The sequence below is a fragment of the Lissotriton vulgaris genome, chromosome 12, assembly GCF_964263255.1.
Source record: "Lissotriton vulgaris chromosome 12, aLisVul1.2, whole genome shotgun sequence".
Lineage (NCBI taxonomy): Eukaryota > Metazoa > Chordata > Amphibia > Caudata > Salamandridae > Lissotriton > Lissotriton vulgaris.
This window is the reverse complement of record NC_141700.1, coordinates 512,956,590-512,984,040: the sequence shown is the minus strand read 5'-3', so window position 1 is coordinate 512,984,040 and position 27,451 is coordinate 512,956,590. Positions and strand designations below refer to the sequence as shown.

General features: G+C 44.1%; 1 protein-coding gene and 1 long non-coding RNA gene across 2 annotated transcripts in view; both read right to left on the bottom strand.

Moving 5' to 3' along the window:
- Positions 1-4,378: 4,378 nt before the first annotated feature.
- FCSK (fucose kinase) overlaps positions 4,379-27,451 on the bottom strand; it is a 1,017,185-nt gene continuing 994,112 nt past the window's right edge. The window contains exon 24 of the mRNA XM_086945277.1: positions 4,379-4,901. Coding sequence (XP_086801403.1) covers positions 4,821-4,901 — 81 coding nt within the window. The 3' untranslated portion in view covers positions 4,379-4,820. The remainder of the gene's footprint in view (positions 4,902-27,451) is intronic.
- Positions 23,629-25,956, bottom strand: LOC147677630 (uncharacterized). The gene is made up of 3 exons (XR_015302565.1): positions 25,536-25,956; positions 24,820-25,397; positions 23,629-24,465 (listed from the first exon to the last, which is right to left on the bottom strand). It is a non-coding gene; the product is annotated as an uncharacterized LOC147677630 (long non-coding RNA).

Genomic DNA, 27,451 nt, shown 5'->3' with positions numbered 1-27,451 from the left:
AAGAGCTTCACTATAAGGTAACAATGGCTCTACCCCAGATTGGCCTTGATGCAGGAAGCCAAGAAAGGGATCTGTTGTCATTTCCACAGAAGGAAGTTTACCGTCCAAAACAAAAGAAACTTGTCTGAGCAAATCCGCCAGAGAAGGAGCTCGCCTCTGTAGGCAAACCAGGAGGGGTCAGGAGGCACGAGGCTGATGACGACTCCAAGCCACTAGCTTCACCCAAGTCAGTCAACTAGTTAGACTCCATAGGAGGTTGAGCCGTGGCAGAGATGGGAAAGTGAATCTCCAAACCCTCTCCATCACTTCCATAACCACGTTCCTCAGAAGGAAAAACAGGATGGGTGAGCCATAGAGTGCTGGGGAAAACAGTCTGAAGCTGGCAGTTCCATCAGCGCCACATCAGACACTGTCCGGTGCTGAAGAGGCGGTGGCAGAGAAGGGAAGTGGTGGAGCGGTGCCAATGGTGCCGTCATCGGAGTCAGTAGATCAGACCCAGGTGCAGAAAGTGGTAACCCCGAAGGACTGTGCACTGATGTCGAAACAGATTTGGAAGGCAAACTGAAGCCGAGAGCAAACCCGCCGGCGTGGACACAGTCACTGCTTCGTGCACGTCCTTGAGGCCCAAGGGTGCTTCAGGAGAAGGTGAGACCCAAAGATAGTATGCAATGAATTGTAATATTCTCTTATCTGGGTCAGTCACCCCGGCTCCAGGGTAGGTTGGAAGGCACAGGGTAGACTCGTGCACTGACTCTTCAACCGCAGATTGGGAACAGGCTTTATGTGGCGGTCAGGTGGCTCCGCGACTTCATCTGCCTGCATTGTGATTTATCTTGGGATGTCGATCGAGAGTGACGCCCAAGGGAATGGCTCTTGGATTGGTGCAGCCGTCCATGGAGGGCAAAGGGGACCAAGGTCGATGGGAAGACTGCGATATCTGCGCCACTAGGAGCTTCATTCGACGTTCCCTCAGCTCCTTCCGTCGAACATGATGACAGGAGCCACACCCCTCAGAGTCATGGTGAACCCCGAGGACATGAGAAGCTGTTAAAACGCACACTGTTCAATTCGACGAAACCGCCAAGGTAGGCCAAAAATTGGCCCGAGGAACCTCTGTTCAGATCCGCATTATAAGCCCGGAAAAGAAGAAACTGACATCAGTGCGTGAGGGGAGGGCTTATATGGCCTCCGTCGCCGTCGCATTCAGAGGATGACGTTGCTACGGAGTCGTCGACACCCTCTACCGGTGCGCAGATTTACTGCTGTAAAAAAATATATTTATATTACGGATCCAGTCTGGCACCAGGGCCGATTTCTAGAATAAGGAGTCTGTGGCTAGATGTCCATCAGATACACATACCCTGATTCACGTACCTCCCACATACTATCCCTCACAATGAGTGACAGCCCCAAGCGGTTCCTACTCAGTCCGCATGCCCCATTCTGGCATAGTATATTCCTGTTGTTGATTGGGACTCTGAATTGAGTGTGTGATGCTGTGTTTTATACCGCTATTCAATGTCCACTTTGTTTGTTTTTCTTATTTGTTGTTTTTCCTTTCTTCTTTTGTTGTTTGTTGGTTTACTGATTTTCTGTCCAGTGTCCTTTATGATGAGCACTTGGCAATGCACTACTGTTGATATGCCAATAAAGAATTGTTGCAGAAAAAAATAGTCCCTCATGCATTTGGGTGAGGCAGAGTGACACAACCAAATAACCAATTGAAAAATTGTGATCATGTGGCTGATCAAGTTGGAATTGATAGTTTGTCAAGCCAATGACTATGTTCCAGAGCAAAAGAAGTCAATGGAGGCTGCCCCAAATCCCTGCAAAGTGAGAATAGAATACAATGTTTGTCATGAATGGTGCAAGTGCTATGCACTTCACACCTAAAAAATAATTATGTAACCACTTTTGATCTGAAAAAAGCAGAAGCTTAAACATTGTTTGTAAGACACTACTTATTTCACTTTTAAAAACAACTATTATATCCCTTTTGCCTAGCAAGGCAACGTTGTCAAGCCCACAACGAATGGAGAAAAAGCCTACATCTCACCCATCCGATACCACTTGGGAGAGAAAAAGCAAGTTCACCTCCGAAACATGTGGAAGCACCTGCACAACCGTTTCCCACAAAGAGTGGGCATAATGGCCCAATAGGTATGCAGTGTTCACGAACCGCAATGGAAGGCTGGTGGAAGAAAAAATCTTCTTGCCCCAACTATCCAACCTCTTCGATTCCAAGTCCGGAGGTGCAGAAGGGAACACGCCTTGTGAGGTAGAAGGTTGGACCACCAAGCTCTCAGTGGTAGGGTGATTGGTGAGAAATTTCGGGTCGACCCGGTGCAGGCGATGGCAGCAGGCGATGATCCTATTCACAGGAGTGCTGGGTTTGGACCAGGTGCCCAGAAGGACATCAGTTAATACCTCATTGAAAGGCAGAAAGGGTTCCAAGGAGAAGACACCCGGCTGTTCGTCTTGATGTCCACCGAAGGGAGCTGAAGGTCCAGGACCTCGGCTGTCCTTCTCACCACCATAGCATATGAAGCTCCCTCTTCTGTATCCATGGTAGGGGAGAAAGCAAGCCAGAATCCGTGGAGGTAACCAATCCACTTGCCTCACCCAGTTCCTCATACCAGTCCATTTCGTGCTCAAGTTGGTCTTGTAAAGGGTCCAGCAACCCCTCCCAATCCTCCTCCATTCATAACCCCTCAAAATATTGCTGATGAACCGACCTAGGACCCCAGGGTGCAGTCAGCACTAGAATCTGTGTTAAAAGGAGCCGAGTTCCGGCTCAGGTTCTTCGGGGATAAGGATGGGACTAGCGCCGCCCGAGGGGCACTAGTGGTGTTGGTAGTCTCGGCGCAGTGGCCTACGCTGGGGAAGGTCACAGGGTTATGACTAGCACTGGTCCGGATCTGCCACCGGATCCATTGGGGGTTGTTGGGGCCGATTCCCTGAGCCCGATGGAGCCCTACATGAGCCTCCGGGGCCCGATAAGGCACATGATGTCACTGAAATCTTTAAGCTAGGTGGGGATCGCTCCGGCTCCTAGAAATGCAGGGAAGCGCAAAGCCGACCCAGTTGCAGGTTCCGCAGAATGACGCCTAGAGCGTTGATGTTCTTCCGTCACGTCAGCCGATGGACAGAGAGAAGAAGAAGCATACTTTGACTTCTTGTGTTTCTTATGTCTCTTACCTGATTGACTTGACGACTTTTAGCGGGGGTGACGAGGACTTAGGACTCCCGAAGCGGCGCCAAGACCTTCCTCTTGACAGAGTCAGGGAACGAGACCTCTGGGGAGAGCGATGTGGCGTCGAATGCCAGGCCGCAAGCAGCTTTAGGGACCGCTTCCTCAAAGCCTTCGGAGCAGTGTCCAGGTAGTCGGAGCACGATGTCGAGTCTTGGTCGTGCACCAGGCACCAGGGGCAAATTAAGTGTGGATCGGTCACTGACATGGTGCAGTGGCAGGTGCCGCATGGTTTGAATCCAGATGTCTTCTTTTACATCAAAGGAAAACCTACACACCAAAAATCTACAAAATGTTTTAAAAAAAGCTTGTCAAAAAGTGACAGAGGGTAGCTCGCTTCAGGGATCTGTGCTAGCTGGCGCTGAAAGAAAAGAACTGACGTCAGCACGCCATGGTGGCGCCTATGTAGGTGAAGTCACTTTCGGCGTGGATGACGCTGTCATGCAGAGCTGACCGACGCCACTTACCGGTGCGCAAGGGTATTGCTCAATCAAAAGTTCCCGGATCCAGCCTGATGCTTGATCTGATTTCTCTATCAGATCAAGAACACTGGATACGTACATTAAACAACTCTGGAAATGGAGTAAAAGCTATAGAAATAGTATTCACCAGTTCTAGCCATACAAATACAATTAGAGCAACTATATAAGTAACTTATAGGCATGACCACAGAAGGATTTCATTTGTATTACTGACCAGGCATACCATTATTAAAAGTAGTACTCTGAACTACATCATTTCTGTGGAAAAAGCCAATCAGTCGAAAGTCATAAAAGTAATGGAATTGATAAGCTAAGCTCTAATGTTTATATAACTTTTCATTTAGGCCTTAAAACTCAGTACAATGGCAAAACACAGAAGCCTTTATACGTATTGACTTTCCTACGGTCTATTCCCTAAGGAAAGTGCAACGTTTTCGATTCCTGTTAATGAACAAAACCCATCTAAGGACTATTTCGATAAAAGTGACCTAACTTTTGGAATTAGTTATTTGGGACTATGGAGATATCATGGGAATCCCCTGTGCTGGATGGAAGACCGTTTCAGCTGCAGTCCTCTCCTACTGATATTGCGCATTATTCAGAAAGCGCACACAGCTGGGTTACACAGTAAATGCACATCTGGATCTTTCGTTGAGATATAGATTTATTTTACCAAATGGGCAATTGAAAAATAAATGCTTCATTAGATTTTCCTTAACTAAGCTCTAAGCGTCCTTAATGCTTCCCCCAATTTGACAAAGTCATCTGCATTCTCCAGTGTCCACAGAGAACAGTCAGTCCTTCTCCTTTGGTGAAGAAAATCAAAGCTCCTGTCCCAGAATGCACCTGAGTCATTACCTAATGCTAACACTGCCAAGCTTAGCCCTCATCCCTAGACAACAATCACCAACTCTGCTTTCAGCAGGGAGTTTTGTTTCCTCAAAGTGTAAAGAAGAGTTAACTTTGTAGGTGTCTTGGAGGTGGTTCTGGTTTCCATCTTGATGTCTGCTGCATAGATGTCCGACACTCTACTCACTCATGGAGTGTTCGCTTTCTGTTTTCTCCAAGCTTTGTGGTTCAGAATCACCTCAGTCATCACCTGGCTCCAACCGAAGAGACAGGCCCACTGTGTCCACCTCGACAGGATGCAGACTGAACTTTCCCAGACCCTGTAACAGACAAGACAAATGTGAGGCCAACAAGACTTCACTGTCGTAACATCACCCTTTCACAATGGGAACAGTCATGCTGAGTCCATGGTAGTCAGCAGGCAGTGAGATCCAGTTGTGAGCAGGCAGTGCATCTGAACTAGCAGTAACCCTATTCTACAACATTATGTTAAAGTAACGCTTGCCTTTGAGCACGGGCTCACCCAGCACCATGCCATGGTACAAGCAGCACTTCTCTCTGGGCGCCATATTTAGTAAGGGTTTGTGCTGGGGCAAAATCAAGCAAAGCGGCACAGACTCTTGCAAGGGTATTTACTTTCCAGCAAAAAAAGTAGATTGCGCTGGAAAGGTGTACTTTCTCACTGCAAATAGCGTTTTGGCTGCTTTGTGTCAAGAGGGCATTACTAGGGTGCAACTTATAGGGATTCATGCAAGCAACATACATAGTGTTTGACACCAAGCCCAGTCTACTAAGATAGCTAGACCAGGCTTTGCATCAAAATATAATGCCTCCTTGAAGCAGGTGCTAACAAGAAAAATTATTTAATTTCTCCAAATATCCCAGATATTGCGTATGTTCTGTACTGTATAGAATACTGGCACTTAAAAAAATAGTTTGTGATCCATTTGAGCGGTTCTACTGCAAATAATATGATAAATGCATTTAACCCATAACTGCAGTGGCGGCTCAGCTGGGAGTCTTTGATTTTTATCAGGCATTTCTGGGTTAAATATTTTTGCAAAATGAGCAACCCATTCATGCTCCAATATATGACAATACAGTACAGACTACCTGCATTTTGTTACACACTAGTGTTCACTTATCCTACTTCCTATCTGTACAGTGTTAGATGTCAGGATTCCCTTATCGTACATCCGATCCACATGGTGTTAGATCCCAGGGTTCACTTCCCATCTGCACGGTGTTAAAATGCCAGTGTCTGCTCATCAAACATGCTATATGCATTGTGTTACATTCCACTGTTCACTTATCATACATCCTGTATGCATGGGTTTAGATGGCAGGGTTCACTTACCATACATGGGATCTGTACTGTGTTGGTTGCTATGGTTCACTTATTGTGCATCCTATCTGCACGGCGTTGGATGCCACAGTTCACTTATCATACATCCTATATGCATTGTGTTACATGCCCCTGATTATACATTCTATCTGCACGGTATTAGATGCCACAGTTCACTTATCATACATTCTATATGCATTGTGTTACATGCCCCTGATTATACATTCTATCTGCACGGTATTAGATGCCACAGTTCACTTATCATACATCCTATATGCGCTGTGTTACATGCCACTGATCATACATCCTATCTGCACGGTATTAGATGCCACAGTTCACTTATCATACATCCTATATGCATTGTGTTACATGCCCCTGATTATACATTCTATCTGCACGGTATTAGATGCCACAGTTCACTTATCATACATTCTATATGCATTGAGTTACATGCCCCTGATTATACATTCTATCTGCACGGTATTAGATGCCACAGTTCACTTATCATACATCCTATATGCTCTGTGTTACATGCCATTGATCATACATCCTATCTGCACGGTATTAGATGCCACAGTTCACTTATCACACATCCTATATGCATTAGCTGTCACAGTTATTATTATTATTATTAGGGATTTACAAGCAACGTGGCTGCCCTAAGGCTTCCCACCGCTAAGTGGTTAGATACTGAATAGGGGCTAACCATGTCTTAGAGATATTGCATGAACAGCCAGGTCTTGATCTCTTTGCAGAAGAAATGCATTACTTATCTGTAACTGTAGTTATCCTGCATTGGTGTCTTTCATAGATTCACATGCCTGAACCATTCCCCGTCGTTGGAATGGGAGTCCCCGGTACATATATAAAGTAATGTCCTATAGACATATAGAGAAATAGGCCTATAGGCCTCACATTAGTAACATATCTGCGTCGTTTTGTAAAAAGGACCAAACTTTAGAAAAGAGCCAATCAGCTGTCACCTCCCTCTAGAACCCTCCTGGAAGGAGCCTCAGTCCCTCAGATTTTCGTACGCTCAAAGCTAAGAAGGCGTATCACTGAGAGAAGTAGGTGAGTCCTTCCAGGGGAGGTGGGAGGGTTGCATGTGAATCTATGAAACACACCAATACTGGATAACTGCAGTTACAGGTAAGTAACGCATTTCTCACCCAGTATTATGGGTGTCTTTCATAGATTCACATGCCTGAATCAGAGTAGCTAGCAATGCATAAAGCACATTTCGTATGTTACAGTAACTGCAAGTCATTAGATAATAACATATCAAGAGACTAGCAAGGGTATACAGTTGCAAACGATAAATACCATCAAATACATAAGAGAGAAATGTGCATACATGAAAAGGATGGAGGGATGAAAGAAGGCTCACCTCTAGCGAAATAGATGCAGAAGCACTGCTTGTCCCACCGCAGCATCCTTCATAAGTTCCGTGTCCAGGCAGTAATGCCTAGTGAAGGTATACAGCGACTTCCATGTTGCCGCCCTGCAAATGTCAATGGCAGGCACACCTGCAAACAGTGCCATAGATGTGGACATCGCTCTTGTAGAATGAGCTCGCACTTTTGAGTGCAGTGGATGTCCTGCTTGATCATGACAGAAGGATATAGCTGCTGAAATCCAGCGGGAAATGCTCTGTTTAGAGAGCGGAAGACCTTTCCTGGGCGTGCTGTAAGCTACAAATAGCTGATTTGACTTTCTGAAAGTTTTTGTCTTGTTGATATAGAATTTCAAACATCTCTTGAGATCCAATGAATGCAATGATCTTTCTGCTGAAGTACTTGGATTTGGAAAGAAAGAGCGCAAAAGCACCAGCTCATTGAGATGGAAATCCGATGGGACTTTCGGGAATAAACTTCGGATTTGTTTGCAAAATCACTCTGTCTTGTTTAAATTGCAGGAAAGGATCCTAAATCGCGGATGTGAGCGCAAGTAGGAGAGCTGTCTTCCAAGATAGATATTTGAGGTCAGCCCTGTGTACTGGCTCAAAGGGATGTTTCATGAGCTGATTAAGGACTGTGTTAAGGTGTCAGGTAGGGGGCAACATTTTCACCAGAGGGAAAGTCCTGTACAATCCTTTTAAAAATTGTTTGACCAGTCTGTGAGACCAGAGAGAAGGACCCGTTGAAGATCTTTTGTAACGGGATATTGCAGCCAAGTAGACTCTGATGGAGGAGTGTGCAAGGCCTGACTTTGCCAAGTGGAGGAGGTAAGGTAAAACTTGCTCCGGAGATGAAAAGAAAGGATGTATTCCATGATTCTTACACCAGACGCAAAACCTCTTCCATTTCAGAGTGTATGTTTTATTGGTGCTTTCCGCTTGTGCTCGAGCTAGGATGGCTCTACAGTCAGGTGGAATGTTCAAATTCCTAAGCTCTCTGAACTCAGGAGCCAGGCGGCTAACCTGAGAGATGCCAGATTCGGATGTTGTACTTGTTTGTTGTTCATCGTGAGCAGGGATGGACACTGTCTCAGGTGGATCGGTGGCTCTAGAGATAGGCGGTGAAGCTCCGTGAACCAATGTTGTTGTGGCCTAGTTGGGGCTATTAAAATGAGAGTACAAGGCTCCGTCTTCAGTTTTCTGAGGACTCTGGGAAGCATCGGGAATGGCGGAAAGGCATGCGCAAAGACGTTGCACCATGCGATCGAAGATGCATTCCCTAGAGACCCTGACTGGGGATGCCAACTTGCGAAGAGTGGGCATTTTGCGTTGGTCTTTGTGGCAATTAGGTCGATCTGTGGAGTGCCCCATCGCGAGAAGATCTGATTGAGGATTTCATGATCCAGTTCCCACTCGTGAGATGTTGTCGTTTGTCTGCTCAATGAGTTGGCGAGTACATTGTCCATGCCTGGGACATACTCTGCCTGAAGAGATATTCTGTTTGAGATTAGCCATCTCCAAATTCTATGCGACTTTCGAGAGAGTGTTAGTGAGCGCGTCCCTCCCTGTTTGTTGAGGTAGTGCATTGTCGTGGTGTTGTCAGTCCGGACGAGCACAAGGGAATTTATGATTCTTGGGAGAAAAGCCTGAAGGGCCAGGAAAACTGTCCGCAGCTCGAGAAGATTGATATGAAGTCCTCTATCCGTGGCAGACCACTTCCCGCTTATTCACAGCTCTTGCAGAAAAGATCCCCAACCTTCCAAGGAGGCATCAGTTGTGATAATATGAGGGGCAGCTGGAAGTAGGAAGTAGGAATGTCAAGCCTTGAGATAGGTTTCGAGATGACATCCACCATTGCAGGGCTTTGACTATCTGAGGAGTCACTTTTATAAGTTCGTCGAATGACCCTGTGCATTGGACCCACTGTTTTGAAAGTGCCTCCTGCAGAGGTCGCATCCGTAGTCGACAGTGTGGAATCAGGAGGATACACAATGACATCATCCCTAGCAGAGACATGAAAGGCGAACCGACAATGTCTTCTTTGATGCCACTAGAACAGCCAGTGCCATAAGCTTGTTCTTCCTCTCTTGGGATGGGAAAGCTTTCTGCAAATGTGTGTCCAGGGTTGTACCCAGGAAATTGATGCATTGAGAAAGTTGCAGGACTGATTTTTTTTGATTGAGCGTGAGACCCAAGCAATCGAAAAGCCTTAAACAGGCGTCAGAAGACCTGGATGCGTCTTCCAAGGATGGAGCCTTGATCAGCCAGTCGTCCAGATACGGAAAGACTTGGTGATGGCGCTGCCTAAGGTATGCTGCCACTGGAGAAAGACATTTCGTGAAAATGCGAGGTGCAGACTTGGGCCCGAAGGGCAGGACAGGAAATTGAAAGTGCCTGCCTGCTACTGCAAATCTTAAAATTGTTTTGTGATTCTTGTGAATCGGGATATGGAAGTAAGCATCCTGAAGGTCTAGGGACGCCATATATTCTTCCTCTTCCAGTAGCTGAAGTACCTCCTGAATCGTCACCATGCGAAACGACTGCTTCTTCAGGAATTTGTTGAGGGCCCTGAGGTCCAAGATCGGTCTCCACTTTTTCCTTTTTTCTGGATCAAAAAGAAACAAGAATAAAATCCCTTTCCCCTTTGAGATGGGGTTACCTTCTCTATTGCTCCTTTCTGCAGCATAATAGAGATTTCCCGCAGAAGCAGCCGTAGATTTTTGTGATGCATAGGACGGGGAGGGGTTTGGGAAGGGATTTGCATGAATTCCATTGAATGGCCGAATTGCACTAATTGAATAACCCAACGGTCCATAGTAATCTTTTTCCAATTTTGTAAGAAGGAGGAAATCTTTCCTCCAATTTTTTATGAGTGAAATGAAGTTTGGACTGGCTGAATAAACATGTCATTGTCTACACCCGTTGTTTTTCCGTAGTCCTCTACCCCGAAAGGACGACTTGTTATACAAGGATTGCTGATTCTGCTGCTGGCGTTGTTGAAATTGGGGTCGGCTCAGGCCTGACGAATATGAAGACCTATATTGGAAATTTCCTCTATAGGAGGACTGACCTCTTCCTCGATTTCCATGAAAGGACTGGTTTTTGTACTGGAGAGTGCCCAAAGCTCTCGCTGTGTCTGTGTCACTTTTTAATATTTTGAAGTGCCTCATCAATTTTGGAGCCGAATAGTAGCATGTCCAAAAATCTTCGTTTTCACCTCAGGGCAGAACGAAGTTGCTTTCAGCCATCCCTGGCGTCTCAAGACTGCCGCTCCAGCCAACTGGCGGAACCCTGTTGTAGCGATGTCCATCGCACAGTCTATTATCTCTGATGCCGATGTTTCACCCTCTTGCAAAATCTTTTCACCTCCTCCTTGGTGGAATCTGGCAACTCTGACAGATATGGGCCTATATCTGCCCATAGTTGCCAATTATAACGTCCTAAGAGCGCTAAGGCATTTGCTGCCTTCACTGTCATTGCAGACATTGAGGAAAACCTTTTCCCAATGTTATCCAATCTTCTTCCCTCCTTATCCGGAGGTGCCGATAATGGGGCCTAAGAATTTCTGGGTTTTTTCTGGGCCGCCTGCGTCACCACTGAGTCCGGCTTGGGGTGCCCCATCAAGCAGGCCGGAGCAGTATCCGGCGCTCTATACTTCTTATCCAGTCGAGGAATCACTGGAGCTACGGAAGCAGGATTTTGCATGATTTTAACCCCCTGGGTTCATAGATAATCGATCATAGGTATTGACCTAACCGCTTTTTTGAGAGGTTCCTTGAAGTCATAAAAGAAGCAGTCTTGTTCCTGAGAGACCATTGCGATCTTAAAACGTTGAGCAGCCCTCTCTACCACATTATGGAACCCTCCAATGTCGCCTGGTGGTGAATCCGGGGGGGGGGGCATGTGGGGTACTGGAGATGCGGGAGAAGGAATGATGTGATCTTCCTTCACAGAAGCAGTTTTAGTCAGAACCTCTGAAGACTTTTTTGATGTCTTCTTTTGAGGATGAGCCGTAGGGCTAGGGGAAGCCACCCTTGGTCTCTTCAGAGATAATTTTGAAGAGACTGAAGATCTCTCACTCTCTTCAGAGGAATCAAGGTGGTCCCTGTCTTTAAGCCTCTGGAGGCAAATTAAGAGGCGTCCTGCACGGTCCTTGAGGGTTTTTGTAGAAAAGGTACAAGATACCTTGCAGTCCTTAGCCGAATGGTCAGGGTACAGGCAATACAGGCAGTTCTTATGCTGGTCATCAATATGCAGCCTTTTCTTTCCACAAGAACTACAGGATCTAAAAAGACCATTCTTTGGTGTGTCAGCCATAATCAAGTAGACTCTGAAGAGAAATTATCCAAAAAACACTGGAAAACCAGTTGAGAGAAACAAACCTAAGCAGAGCCCAGAGGAGACTCCCTTAGCACAACGTGCGGTTGAAAATCGGAGTGACTGAGGCTCCTTCCAGGAGAGTTCTAGAGGGAGGTGACAGCTGATTGGCTCTTTTCTAGAGTTTGGTCCTTTTTACAAAAGGACGCAGATATGTTACTAATGTGAGGCCTATAGGCCTATTTCTCTATATGTCTATAGGACATTTCTTTATTTATGTACCGGGGACTCCCATTCCGACGACGGGGAATGATTCAGGCATGTGAATCTATGAAAGACACCCATAATACTGGATAACTGTAATTCTTTGTCTATGAATCTGTATTCCAACAGCAGGTGTTCCAGAGTTTGGGAGCTAGGTAGGAGAAAGATCTTCCTCCCAATCTCTCCCTCATAGCCTTTGTTTATTTTAGATGTTCCTCCATGTTAGATTGTAGCCGCCTATTTGGGATGTAGGGAGATACTAGCCTCTCGATTTGTTTGGGACCTCTATTATGGTGGGCTCTGTGGGTGATGACCAGTACTTTAAATTTTATTTTGGCTTCTACCGGTAGCCAATGGAGTCCACGTAAGTGCTTTTTTACTGACTCTCGCGCAGGAACGTTGCACAGCAGCCTTGCGGCTGCATTCCGAGCCACCTGCAATCTATGGGGAACACATTTAGGTGCGCCCAAGAATAGTAAATTTCCATAATATAACCGCGAGGTAACCAGAGAATGGATCAGTGTCTTTCTGAGCTGTATGGGAATTATATCTAGAATTTTCCAAAGGCTTCGGACCCTCTTTGAGTGTGTCAGCATGGAGAGATCCGTTTCTAAACAGAATCCTAGATTTATTATTATTTCTGTGGGGGTGGGTGGGTTGCCTAGACAGGCAGGCCAGTCTAAAATAAGCCTGGGTATTGCTTTATTTCCGAGAAGTAGTAACTCAGTTTTGTCCCCATTTAACTGTAGACAACTTGTCATCCACTCTTTGACTCTTATCAAGCAGGAGGATAATCTCTCACCGTCCCTGCTATTTTTTGGGTCCAAGGAGATAACCAACTGCGTATGGTCGGCATAAGAAGTCATGGATATATCAAATTCCAGAATGATCTTAGCAAGTGGCTCAATGTAGACATTAAAAAAGCGTTAGGCTCAATGATGAGCCCTGTAGGACGCCACACCTCAGAGACGTGGTTTTGTAGTAAGTGGTGTTCTCCTGTACTTGAAATGTTCTATCATTCAAGAACGATGACATCCATTTAAGCGCCATGCCCTGTATCCCAACGTCTGAGAGCCTTCTACGTAGTATACTCTACTATATATATATATATATATATATATATATATATATAGTATAGTCTACTGTATAAACAAGCACTGGCGTTGCCAATAGGTCTCGCAGTAGGAAAGTTGGAGCTATTGGTTTTGTAAATGACAAAGCCCTTTATGTTTTTAAAATGAAAACAAAAAAAAAAAGGCATTGTTATTTGCAATTGTAATAGCTCCAACTTTCCTACTGCGAGACCTAGTGGCAACGCCAGTGCTTTTTTTTAAAATCCATAACCTTCACATCTCCGTGATAAAACGAGTTCATCTTAAAATTGGCAGAAGACAGAATACATGTAAGTGAGATTGTGCTGAGGTAAAGGGCCCGCACGCTGCTATGCCATCCTAGTGAAGCTGGTTTAGCAGCGCCCATCCACAGGGGAAAGGAATACTGCACAGACGCGTTTTGCGCCACGGGGAAGTGTAGATTCACTGCGCCGGGCATTAACACATATTTTTGTCGGTGTTTTTGCATGATGGATAGTTTATACGTGAAGTTAAAATATGATTTACTGATGTGCAGTGCTTAAAAAATCGAAAGCCATTTTAAGACTTCGTGCTTAAGTCTGTAATATTGTATTATGGATGTTACACTGCAGTGGCAGAAATGACGTTTCTTTTTTAAATAACCTCAAGCTCACATGGCATGTTGGCTAAATATAAAATATGTACACGGCACGTGTTGATTTTTCGGCCAAAGCACGGCAAAACCAATCAAGAACTAGCATGACTTGTACACTCAGCCCAGCTCTCGCGGAAGATAAGTTGTGTGTGATCTTGGTCAACTCCTTATTCCGTTGGTTCTTGTTTCTCGTGACTTAAAGATATGCATTACTAGAAACTGCAAAGCAGTGTATTAAATTTCGAACCTTATATATAAACGTTGACCTCTTGCAAGTAACGAAAATGTGAAAAGGAAGGTGACCATAACTATTTAGTTCAGGGAAGGTTAAGTTGCTTTTATGCTTTTTGTTCTGAAATACGCTCTGTACGTCTCATTTATATGCCAATTTCTAAGTGAGTTGGGTTTTGCGAAATAAAGAAGGAACAAGGAATTGAGTTCTGGTTAAGATCACACATATTGCTCATGGTATTACAACTCCGGCCTCACGGTTTCATAGGAGGAATCATAACCACTATACTTATAAATGAAATGTTTCTGAAGTTGCTATCTTCACAAATGTAGTGATGTTCAAAGCGTGCAATGAAAGGCACCCCGTGATTCAGCCCAAACGCAGCTGGGGGCCACTGGCCCTCTACCGAAGCTTTCCTGGCTTCAAAGCTCCCTTTTCCGTCTAATAAAATGATAAAATTGCATGATTATGGAATACAAGATGTCGGTTTCTATATGTATAGACTCTGGCGTACAGTTTCGATTATGAGGTCAACTTTAAAACACAAGTTAATAATTAGTGAGTCTAATCTAAACAAGCCGGAGAAGACGAGAGCAGTCAGAAAGTGAACACAGTGGGTGTAAAGAGAATAGATGCTAAAGGCCAGACGTGGGCGGGGAGGGGAGTGGGGGAGAGAAGTTTGACTGTGAAAACAGAGTAGGGCGAAGACAGGAAGTGGTGAGGTTAGTGAGGCAGTGAAAGGTAAGAGTAAAAAAAGCAAACTTGTGAAAGCGATCAGGAGTGACAGCAGAGAAGATTAGCGGCCAATGTACGTCGGTGAAATGACAAGATTGCCTTTCGGTGTTTAATAAAATGTCCCGCTGGAAGAGTCGGGGAGGAGAAGCCGCAGAGCGCACGCTGGGCTAAGCCCTTTGATGTGCTGCGAAGAGGAGCGGCCGGGAAACTGAAAGTACGGCCGGCCGGCCAGCCATAAATAATTAAGGGAGGAGAAGCCGAGAAGCCGCAGAGCGCACGCTGGGCGAAGCCCTTTGATGTGCTGTGCGGCCGTTAAAAAAAATGCAATTAGGAGGGAGGGAGGCTGATGCGCCTGCTTGTTTCACGTGAACTTAATGAAAACCGCAGCGCAAGAAGCCCTTGGTTTGATGAGGATTTCGAGCACTTGAATTCTAGCTCCGCTCAATGCGCTTGCGCGCATTGATAGGTCGCGAGACCTAAAAACAGCGCTCTACTTCAGTAGGAGCAAAGTGGCTGATTTTCCCTGGTCTAATGATTGTCTTAGATCCTCCACCACTACCAACAGGGCAGATTCTGTAAGTTCACTTATCATACATCCTATATGCATTGTGTTACATGCCACTGATCATACATCCTGTCTGCACAGTGTTAGCTCCAACAGTTCACTCATCATACATCCTATATGCATTGTGGTAAATGCCCCTGTCACTTATTGTACATCCTATCCTCACAGTGTTGGATGGCAGGGCTCACTTATCATCCATTCTATCTGCATAGTGTTAGATGCCATGATTTCACTTATTGTATATCCTATCTGTACGGAGTTAGATGCCAGGGTTGACTTATCATACATCCAACATGTACTGTGTTATGTGCCACAGCTCATTTATCGTACATGCTATCTGCATGGTGTTCAAAGCCAGGGTATACTTATCGTACATCCTGCACAGTGTTAGATGCGAGGATCCCTTTATTGTGCAGCCTATCTGTATGGGGTTTGATGCCAAGTTTCACTTATTGTAGATCCTATTAACACGGATGCCCAGGTACACTTATTGTACATTGTAGGAGGCTGGCTTATTTAAGTGAAGCACCTTGCACTAATCCAGGCAACCCTTATTGTGATTTTAGTGGTCTTTGATAATCAAAGAAAGCTCTCTAAGGGGTAGCTGTGGACAGCAGCCATCAGGCTTAGTCGAGAAGAAGTGTTAAGCAGCTTGTTTTACCAAGTCTAATCACGTAGTTTAGGTTAAACATTAAATATGTCTATTTATTACCCAACACTAACTAACACATTGGTATATCTCCTAACTGGAGATATAAACACTAAATACACAAAAATACTTCAATTGCAAATAAGGTAAGTTGCACAAAATAGAGTGGTCTCCGGGGGAGACCAAACCATATACTAAAAAAGTGGAATGCGAATTGCGAACGAAGTTGGGACTTGGACCAGGAGACTCAGAGGAGCTGGGGACACAAGGAACAACCCAAGATAAGTACCCAGGAACCCCACAAAGGCTGTGTGCAGAGTGGAAACACAGCCGCGAGTCAAATAGAAGTCAACAGGAAAATGTGGTTGCAGTTTTGGAGAAAAAGGACCCTTCCTAGAGGACCCTGAAGAAACCCTGTGAAAGACAGAAGGTTGGAGAGTTACCCCACCCGTCTATACACCAGGAACCAGGACACCTACACCAGGGAAACCGTGTGCATAGGTGCGAAGTCATGTCGGAAACCGCCACAGAAAACAATGGAGGACGTCAAGAAAGATGCCGCTGGAGAAGAGTCCGGTGGAATCAAAGGGTGGATTCTGGAAGAGGAGAACCTATAAGCAACGGGGACAGTGTCTATTCCACCACTTGGAGGTGGCCAGGAGGCGCAGGAGAGCAATGCACATCGATGACGGAGGGTTCCGAAGACTTGTGACCTTGTCGCTACAACTGTGAGGAACAGGCGATGATGAGGAAGACCAGGAGTCGGGCATGAGCTGTCCCACGTCGTAAGTCGAGAACCAGGGGGTCGGTGTCTGGCGGGAGCACCAACAAGCCTTGTTAGCTGCAACAGGTGTTGAAAGCGAAGAGGGAGATACATTGGGACCAGCAAGATCCAAGGGACTCACCACAAGCAGGAGAGTCAGAGTAGGCCCCGAGCCAGCATGGGAGCCCACTGGAGCAGAAGACAACCCTCAAGAGGACCCACAGGCCGACTCCACAGAAGCCGCTAGAGGACGTTGAGCAGCTCACCAGACATAAAAGCCCAAGGTGCAGAGGATGCAATGAGGATACTGTACTTGGCAGGAAGAAACGCTGGGGGCTGAAGCTTCTTGTAGCCCGAATATCTCTCGAGTGAACAGCCAACAAGCCGTGGCAATTGCAACTTGACGCAGGGCACAGTGATACAGTCCCAGCGGTTCAGACGGATACTGGCCTCAAAATTGCAGAGAGCACAGGGCAGGCCTCAAGGGAATTGCAGAACCACCACCTGTGTTGCAGAGCCTTTCGAAGTCCGTGGGACGTCTTGAGCAGCAGACCGGTCAGCTTTATTGCGGTGCCTGCAGATGCAGGTGAGCGACTCCTTCACTCCAAGGGAGATTATTTCGAGTGTCCTTGAAACCAACAGTTCTGTTGACGATCCTGGAAGAAGCACAGACAACGGAGAAGACTTGCAGAACAGCAACCCTAGAAGCAGCAGGAGTCTTCCTTGATGCAGTATCAGTACCAGGCAAAGTCCAAGTGTCCAGATGGTCGAAGAGTGACGTGGTTTCAGGCTTAAGTCTTGTCCCACAAGGATGTTAGGACGACTCAGGGGTCCTTCCCAGAGGAGGGGCTGGAAAGAGGGGAGGATACTCCCATGTCCTTTGTCCAGTTTCAGACCAGAGCAGGAGCCAAGGGCTCCCTGAACTGGTTCAAACTGGAGTATGCAAGGAGAGCACCAAATGTGATCTTCAAAGCATTCTGGTGCTGGCAAACGACTCCACCCTAGTCAGATACACTTAAGTCTTGTCTGGGAGGTGGTCACACCTCCCTGTGACAGGAAACCTATTGTTCTACCTTCTCCTGCCTGAGCTCAACTCAGCAGCAGGAAGGCAGATTCATGCCTGGGGTCGGCAGCAGCACCAGCTTGCCGGCAGACCCTGAAAGGCTATTACCGGGAGTACTGGGGGCTTCCTGGAGGAGCCCCTCAGTACATAGAATCATATCTCCAACACTGGTTATGGTGTTAGGGGTAATATTCCAACATGTTTGATACCAAAAAATGCCCAGGTTCTGCACAGCCACCACATAGTTAGCCATCGCGTAAAGAAAGATGGGCACTATATATATCAAAATGGCCACATTTACAAAGCTTGGGGTTTGTAGGGGTGTCCTGCTGATGCAGGGGAACCCTCACACTTATAATCAAGCACCCTGCCTTCAGGACTGAAAGGCCTGCCATAGGGGTTATTTATAGGTTTTAAGTGTAGTGACCTTCGATATCTGTTGTGAGATGTGCAAGGACCAACTCCCACATGCTGCAATGGCAGGCCTGTAGTCACAGTTTAAGTGGTCTCTCATGGGAGGTTCAATACATTCTGCAGCCCATGGGAGACCCTTGTTGTAACTATGCCCTGGGTACCTTAGTACCATAGACTAGGGATTTACCAGGGCGCACCTGTAGCCAATTGTGAACGTACTTACCATGGTCAATTTAGAGAGGAAGCACAGTGACTGGGGTCCTAATTAGCAGGATCCCAGTCAGACTAATAAAAAAACATACTGACACCAGCAAAAAGTGGGGGTAACCATGAAAGCAGATCCTACTTTCCTACATACATCCTATTTGATGGTGTCAAATGGATGATGTCTAATGGGCTGAAGTTGAATGCCAATACAATGAAAACAAGTGGGCTGAACTCTGGAAAGCTGACTTCATGAGCCTCTGCCCTGTCCCCAGGACGCTCAATTAATGTATTTTATTTTTATTTTTGTGTACTAGAGCATTTACCAAAGCCTCTTGGACATGTACTAACACACAGTGTGCAGACAGTTGTGTACAGGTGGTTGGAGTTTTAAAGGCAAAGGCTCTGTAGCTTTAACTGAGGAGAGGGTCTTCTGAACTTCTGGCTAACCTATATGTGCGTCTTCTGCAGGCGGCCGACTATTTCCCTGTGAATGCAGTCTCTGGTGGCTGAGAGAAACATGGTCTAGCAACCTTCCGCCTAACAAATGTGCACTATCAGCCTGGCAACGTCTCAGACCTGGGTTAAAGGATCACAAACCACTTGCTGTGAGACCCAATGTAGTCAGCTACTGCTTTTATCACCTTAGAATCTCAAGGCAAGGGGGCGTGGCTTAGGCGCCACGGGAAATGGCCGCACTTCCGAAGAGCTTCGTCGGAGCGTAGCCAGGCGGGAGCCTCCCGGGTGATGAACACATTCACCAGGCTCTGAAAACCGCATATATCGGAAGCGGAATGCTCGCAGCATGTGAAGAAAGTTTTTGTGTCATGTGCAGCTTCGGGGAAACTGCCTTATGTCGGGACATCGATACTGGCGGATCGCACCTGAAGAGCGACAGCCATTTTGAGCCTCAGATAAGCTTCAGGGCTTTCTACGCGCATTTCAGCTCACGTTTTCCTTTCACATGAAAGCCTTCAGAGGGAAAACGCTGCATCTTTGGAAAACACCTTACATTTCAAACTGTCCTCGTTACCAATTAATGAGGTAAGAGGTTTTTTCATTTTTTCACTTTTTCAATGACTCTATGCTATTTAATTCCATAACAAGGAATACACATCATTCTGATGTAGATTTTTGCAGCCTATTTTTATCATTTTTATCACCAGCAAACTGCGCTTGAAGAGTGGCTGTTGACTACTGCACCAATTCTGCACGTTTTCTGCCTCATAGTACCCTGTAAAGCGGGCTTTTCTTCCGGAAAACTCCTCCTTTTTGGAATGATGCCATTATCATTACACGGAGTAGGAAGTTCTTCATCCTCCACTCTGTTTTTGCTATTTTCAAGCTCGTAATTGAGGGAAACTCATCATTTTAATTGTATTTATTGTACCATTTCACTGGCTCCTGACAGTTTTCGCCACATTAAGCTGAACTCTGACTTGTGCATTCCATCGAAAGTGGAGTAAGTGGACTTTAGTATACTTGAAGAGCAACTGCAATTCTCTTTCTTTATTGATCTATTGTATCAGCCTTACAATATAGTTCAGAATACTGTTTCCCTTATCAACATGATAATATAAAGTCTATTGCACTCATGTCAGTAATGTGCTAATTTTTTGGCTACCCTATATAGGAAGTTTACCACAACTTTTACCTGCAGTTGTTTTAATAACCAATATCTTCTACTTTTTCAATGGCGACGTCACATTATAACAAGAACTCGCCGCAAATAAACACTACTAACGTCTCTTTGGAAGATAATAATCCATTCAGTGTTTTGCAAGACAATATGGAAGATGCAACTAATGATGTTCCTAACGCAAAAAATGCTCCTTCACATACCTCTCGCTCAAATTCAAACATTTCTTCTTCTAAATTAACATCTTCTTCAGCTTCTTCGACAGGGAAAAGAGTTAAAACAAATCCTCCCTCTCCTACGAATTCCTCCTCTTCCATATCCATGGAGCTCCTACTGGAGGAAATTCGTTCACTTAAACCCTTTATGGCAGAAACAAACTCTCGCCTTCAAAACCTTGAAGATAACTGGTCAAATACTGAACAAAAAGTCGAAATTTCTTGAGAGAAGGTTTGCATCTGTTCAAGTAATCACTGACCAAGTAATCAGTATGCACAGAGAAATTCAAGATCTTAAGCAACAAGTTGAAACTTTAGAAAATCAAAACAGGCGTAACAACTTACGCATTTACAGACTCGCGGAAGGCCTTGAGGGATCGAATGCCATATCCTTTTTTCAATCATTTTTGCCTACGCTTCTTGGTCTCTCTGCTTCTCCAGGATTAAACATCCAACGAGCTCATCGGTTAGGTCCACCGTCTCGCTCTTCTGCTGCTTCCTCTTCTGCAACAAAACCTAGAGGTGTCATCTTGTACTTTTTAGAATATGCTGAGCTACTTAAAGTTCTTCAAGCCGCCAAGCAGAAAGGAAAGACTGCTTGGAATGGTGCTAATCTTTTCTTTGCACAAGACTACGCCAAAAGCACCGTAGACCGTCGGAAGAAATTTCTAGAGATGAGGCCTGCTCTTCGATCTTTGAATGCTCGTTATGGCCTATTCCACCCTTGTCTCTTCAAAGTGACTTATAACAGCAAGTCGACGAATTATGAAGATCCAGCGATGCTTCAGCAATATCTAGATTCCCGCAGGAACGATTTTATGGACATCCCTCGAGCATGATGATTACTTTTCTACATTCCGGAAGTGATGTCATGTCCTGATGTTTATTTTTTGCTCCTACCCATTGTTCTTTGTAATCTGAATATTGTTTTGTTTTGGTATTAATATTTTTATTTCATTTGGATTCTTTTAGATGCGGTTTTCGTGATCCCTTGACATGTGTTATCTTCATGTTCATCTGGAGGTTTTCTATCCCTGTGTCGCGTTCTTATGGAGTCTTCGGTCCAGTGTGCTACCTTCCTTATGTGGTTCCACCATCCCCAGTATTGTTGTTTTTTCGTGGTATGTCTTTTTGACATAATTTTTTATTATCAGCTGTTAGACTTGTATTGTATTTCGGTTTCGTGTTCCCTTCTTCCTCCATTTTTTCCTTTCTTTTTTTACCTGGTTTGTTTCCTTCTCTCTCAGCTGTTTTTTCCCTTATTTCTCCCCTTTCCCTATTATCTTATTTGGTGCTCTACATTCTATAATTCTACTCTTATCAGTATTCCTTTTCTATTTCACTCTTTCATCTCCTTCTTCCTGAGTCTATTTCACCATCTTTTCTTCTCTATTTTCTCTCCCCTAGGCAATAGGAATCTGCATTCATATATTGTTTGCATGCTTAATGTTCATGCTGTATTTCATAAATGCTATTCACCTGCTTTTATAATAATTGTACATGTTAATTTTAATGATTTACTTTTAGAGTTGTAACTTGGAAGGTTAAAGGAGTTAATAAGCCCATAAAAAGACAACACGTCTTAACCCATTTAGCTAGATTGAATACTGATGTTGCTTTCATTCAGGAAACTCACCTATCTGAGGATGAAGCGGCTAAACTGAAAAGAAGTTGGTTGGGGCATGTTTTTTCTTCTCCAGCTTTAGGGAAAAAGAACGGTTCATCTATTTTGTGTCATAAAAAACATCAGTTTTCGGTTGTCCATCAGGAAAATGATTGTGATGGTCGTTGGGTAATTGTTAAAGTGCTTATTGATCAAATAGCCTTAGTGTTGTTTAATGTTTAGGCCCCAGTTAATATTGATAATAAGTTTTGGACTCAGATATCCGACAAACTTCTTATGTTTGATGATGATTATGTTATTTTTGGAGGTGACTGTAACCAGGTTTTGACCCTGTATTAGATAGACATTCCTTTGTGAAATTCTCCAATACCAAGATGCACTCACAATTCACCTCTGCTTTATGTCGTAAAGCTTTAGTTGACATCTGGAGGCTTTGTAATCCAGATTTACAGGAGTATACTTTCTACTCTCCCCCTCACAACTCACAATCCAGAATAGACTATATTATTTTTTTTTAGTAAACCCTTGTCTCAGCTTGTTTCTCACTCCGAGATTGGTTCTATCCTTATATCAGATCATGCTCCAGTTTTTGTAGGTTTTGATCTATTACCTTTTTCCCCTCATGCTGGTGGATGGCGTTTTAATAACGCATTATTATCAGATCCTATTTTCACAAGCCAATTCACCTCTTTTGCTTCTGAATTCTTTTCCCTTAACTCCACACCAGACTCTTCTCCAGTAATGATTTGGGATTCTTTTAAAGCGGCAGCTAGGGGATTTATTATCAATTTTGTTGCACGGAAAAAAAGCTTTTCGAAGCCAAAAATACTCAGTTATTAGCCAGGATTAAGCAACTTGAATATTCCTATTACCGCTCTAACTCTGAATCCTCGTTAAAAACTCTTATTGAGGCAAAAATCTCATTTAATAAATCATCTACGGAGGCTGCATCCTCTTATCTCTTAAAAAGTAGTGCCCGTTATTATGGCGGCCAGAATAAAATGGGCAAATTGCTTGCAAATTATCTAAAGATTTGTCGTGAAAAGACTAAAATAGAATTCATACGTAATTTTTTAGGCAAATCACTATTTTAAGATAATGACATCCTAAATGAATTTGTATCATTTTACAAAAATGTATACACACCAGAGCAACAACCAACTTCAGATGCACTTTCCTCTTTCTTCCAATCGATAAATTCTCCTCCCACATATGATGCTGATTTTACTTCATTAAAATCAGACATCACTCTGTCTGAAATTAAACATGCTATATCAGTCCTGAAGAGGGGAAAAGCTCTGGGGCCTGACGGATTTACTATTGAATTTTATGCTCATTTTGAGTCCTTATTACTTCCCCATCTCTTATTACTTTATCAGTTTTTTGTTAAGGTAGATTCCTCTTCCGGCTCTTTTCAAGGTGCAGTGATTTGCTTAATTCCCAAAGAGAACAAAGATCCCTCTTTTGTAAAAATTATCATCCGATCTCTCTAGTTAATTTAGACTATAAGATTTTCGCAAAGATCCTCGCTCTCAGTATTGATCCCATTTTGTCTAACCTTATTGGCCCTGAAAAATCAGGTTTTGTCAAAGGTCGTTTGTCTTCAGATAACTCCAGAGTTTTCTTTAACATTTTAAGTAAGGCCTCTTCTCTCGACTATCCCATAGCTGCGATAGCATTAGGTGCTGAAAAAGCATTTGATAGGATTTGTTGGGATTATATATTTTAAGCACTTAAATGGATTGGGTTCCCTACTAAACTGATTTCTCTTATTTCATTATTATACTCTCGCCCTAAAGCCTCTATTTTCGTTAATGGGAAAACCTCTGAGTATTTTCCTCTCTTCAGAGGAGTTCGACAAGGATGCCCCTTATCTCCTTTTTTATTCATAATTGCATTAGAACTTTTCTTGATGAAAATTAGGTTAGATAATAGCATTACTGGTTTTAATCTTGACAATACCCAGGTTAAACTGTCTGTTTATGATGATGACATCCTTCTATACTGTTCAAATCCTTCTACTTCCCTTCCAGCTTTTCATTTCCCAAGTTAATACTTTTACTCAATCATCCAGATATTGTCTTAACTCAAACAAATGTGAGGTTCTCCCATTAAATATTCTTTGTCTGAAACAAGATTTTGTATCTACTGGCTTCGCTTGGTAAACATCTAAAATAAAGTACTTAGGTTTATGGTTTTCTCCTACTATCCCAGAAACCTTAAAAGAAAACTTTGATAGTCTTATCAAAAATCTGTCTGTTTCTATCGACCGGTGGAACTCGCTCTTTCTATCTTGGTGGGGACGCCTGGACTCTATTAAGATGATATTTTCTCCGCTAGTTCTCTACCTTGTGTCTATGATTCCTGTGCATATCCCTGGCTTTTACTTTAAAAAAAATGGATTCCTTTTTAAACAAATTCTTTTGGAAAAATAAATCTCCTCGAATAGCTCTCAATGCTCTCAAAGCTGACAAAAACTCTGGTGGTCTCAAATTTCCGGATTTTAAATCGTATCATTATGCTTTTTCTGTCAGACAATTTTCACGCTGGCTTCCTCCTGATCAAAGTGTTCATCCTCCTCTTTGGTTGATTATTGAAAAACATTTTATAGCTCCCTTCTATTTTAATGAATCTCTTACTTTTTCTAATAATATTTCTTCTTTTCGCTCTCAAGTTATCTCTCATTCATGTAAAATATTAGTACCACTTCTTCCGTCCTCATATCCTTCTTCTTGTAAATGTATTGGCATTTATATAGCGCACTACTTACCCGTAGGGTCCCAAGGCGCTTTGACCGCTGCGAAACCCTTCCTGGCTTCCCTGAGAGATGGTCCCTTAATGGGTATCTCCAGGGTGAGACCAGGCATCCCCGGCGGTCTGGTGGGGCCGTTAGTGAAGATGAGGCAAGCTAATGCCCAGAGTTGCCGAGTGTGATCGCTGATCAGAGTGGGCACCGAGGCGAGAGAATTATCGAGTCCGCTGACCCTGGTCCAGAAACCTGCCGCGCCGGGAATCGAACCCTGGTCCCGGGCCGTCCTCTGCTCTCAGGTCTGCCGCCTCTAACCAGTGAGCCACACTACTTCACTTCTTCCTCGTTAGATCAATAACCTATCTGGCATACTCACTTATTGCGTATCAAAGGCCGTACCATTTATTGGAAATCTTGGAGACTTAAAGGTTTAATTTGGATTTCACAATTAGTCTTTAATAAGAATCCACTATCTTTCTCTGATCTTCAATTACAATTTTCTTTACCTTCTTCTTGTAAACCTCAATATGATTCACTCTTACCTCCTCTCGTACAATACCTTTCTTCCTTACCGCCTAGCCCTATTATTCCTACCAGATGTTCTAATCTTTTTCCTTTACTACTTTAATACATCAGCTTCTTCTCTAAATAGAGATTTATTTTCTACTCTGATAGGGCTAAGGGGAAGGCTGAATTGGCTTGGGAAAAGGATCTTGCAATGTTGGTCTAGCCCGTTTTGGGATAAATTATGGTTAAAAATTCATAAGACATCAAGAGCAGCTAACACATCTCAGACTCTTTAGTTCATATACAAACGCCTTCTTTTTACCCCAACGAAATTAGCCTCTTTCTCTACAGATTTTTCCTCATCCTGTTGGTCCTGCACAGCTCCTTCAGCTTATTTAACACCATCGCTGCTAGGGAGATTTTCCTCATGTGCTGATTTTACATTTTTCCCATTGTTCATGACGAGCTCAGCTCGTCATGAGCACACGACCAGTGTACTGTATGACGAGCTGAGCTCGTCATGATCAGCGAAGGGGTTAAAACACATGCTTTTTGATTGCCCCTCCCTTTCCCATTTCTGGTTTCTAGTTTGGTCCCAAATGAATAAAGTCTTTCACACTCAACTCTCTTTTCCCCTCTCTAACATCTTTTTAAGCTCATTGTCACCTTCCTGGCCACATCCATCCCCTAACCCCTCATTAATTGACTTACTGTTAGCAATAGACCTCCATTTAATAACTTCCAATTGGAAGCAAGCAGATAAAGTTACTTTCAGAGCTTGATTTAATGATGTTTGTTTCCATCATAGACTGGATACAAGTAATATCGCCCATGTATCTTTAGCCATTAAAAGAGACCTTTTATGGTTACCTCTAGCCACTTACTTGACTGATATAGCTTCAAATTCCACTGCTATCGTTAATACTCCAGACGAAGTCAGAAAACCTCCATAATTCGTTTGTTGTCTTTTTAACTTAATGCCAGATATGTAATTTGATACTACTCCCTTTTCCCTTCAGTTCTGTATTTTAAACGTTTATGATTATAGTATGCTTACTAATCCTCTGATTTATGAAAATAGAGACTAAGGTTCAGATAGTACTTTAACTTTTACTGTATTTTAAAATAAGATTGTATCAGACTTTTTAATTTTTCCCTCCCTCCCCCTCCCTATCTTTCCTTTTCTTTTATCACTAATACTTTTTTCATTGGTTCCATATTTATAATTTTCTTACATTGTGATTTCTCTTATATGTTGTTTATTACTCTATATGCTATAATTTTTTCTTCAAATAAACTTTAAACTTGAAAAAAGAATCTTGAGGCACGCCCTCATCCCTCACTCTTCCATAGGCCTGCACTTGAGAATAGGGATTATATATGTGCTGCTCTCACTCAATTTTGTACCGCATCCAGGCTTTGCATATTGAACACAGATTATCAACTTGATGGGTTCCAATTCCACATCATTGGATTTCAATGATTTTCTCGAAACTAAAAACTCCACAGGGAGATTTTTGAGGATTCAAGCATTCTAAGAACCAGACAACGTAGCAAGCATTTGTTTGGTGTTATATACTGGCAGATTAGAATTGATCTCCAAGTAGAATTCTGTCTGTACTTGCTACTGACAGCGTCTACATGGAGGTAGAGGACAGTCTTTCTTTACAGTGGATACTCTTCGTATGGTGTCAGTTGACAGACTTATCGTCCAGTAAATCCCATCTTGATTGTGTTGGTGTAAAGCTGGCGACCTTACCCGTCGGGAATGGTGGAGTCCAACCTCTTCTGATCTATCATTTCCGGCTTCTCCGCAGGATCACGAGTGGGTACACGGAAAAGAAACTGCTAGCGAGTACGACGACAACGGGCCCTTTAAGTGGGCGTCTGCATACGAGGGTGAAGCCCCGACCCTCCGTGACGTCCCTGGCTCTGGATTGGTTAAAACAGGGGAAGTCCTGTACACAGTGTGTGGAGACACCGCGAGAAGGAAGGCGGAACCCGAGGAGGCGGAGAAGCGGAGCACGTTGGAAGCAGAGACCGAAAGGACCGAAGAAGGAGCCTCCAGAGGAGCTGGAGGAGAAGCTGAACCACAAGGCGAGCCAGGAGGCCAACGACCCTGCGGACCGCCGTGCCACACTCCCGAGGGAGGAGTGTGGCTGACACAGGTACGGCGGCGTTTGGCGGCTTGGCTAGGAAAGCGTAACGATAGCGTGTAGTGCGCAGCTGTATATAAGTCTTACCTCCACTGAATCCAACCTTCCAGCCTATCTCCCACCTTACCCTCACCCTACCCTTTCTTTCCGCGACCCCTCTTGCACTGTGCACTGTATATACCAATAGTCACACCGGGTGTAAACCAAACACTCCCTGGGCCCCCATGGTGCATACCCTGTAGAGGACTGTGACCTAACGGCTTTCCGTCCTGTTGGTCTTCTTTCTTGCATGTGGAGAGACTCCC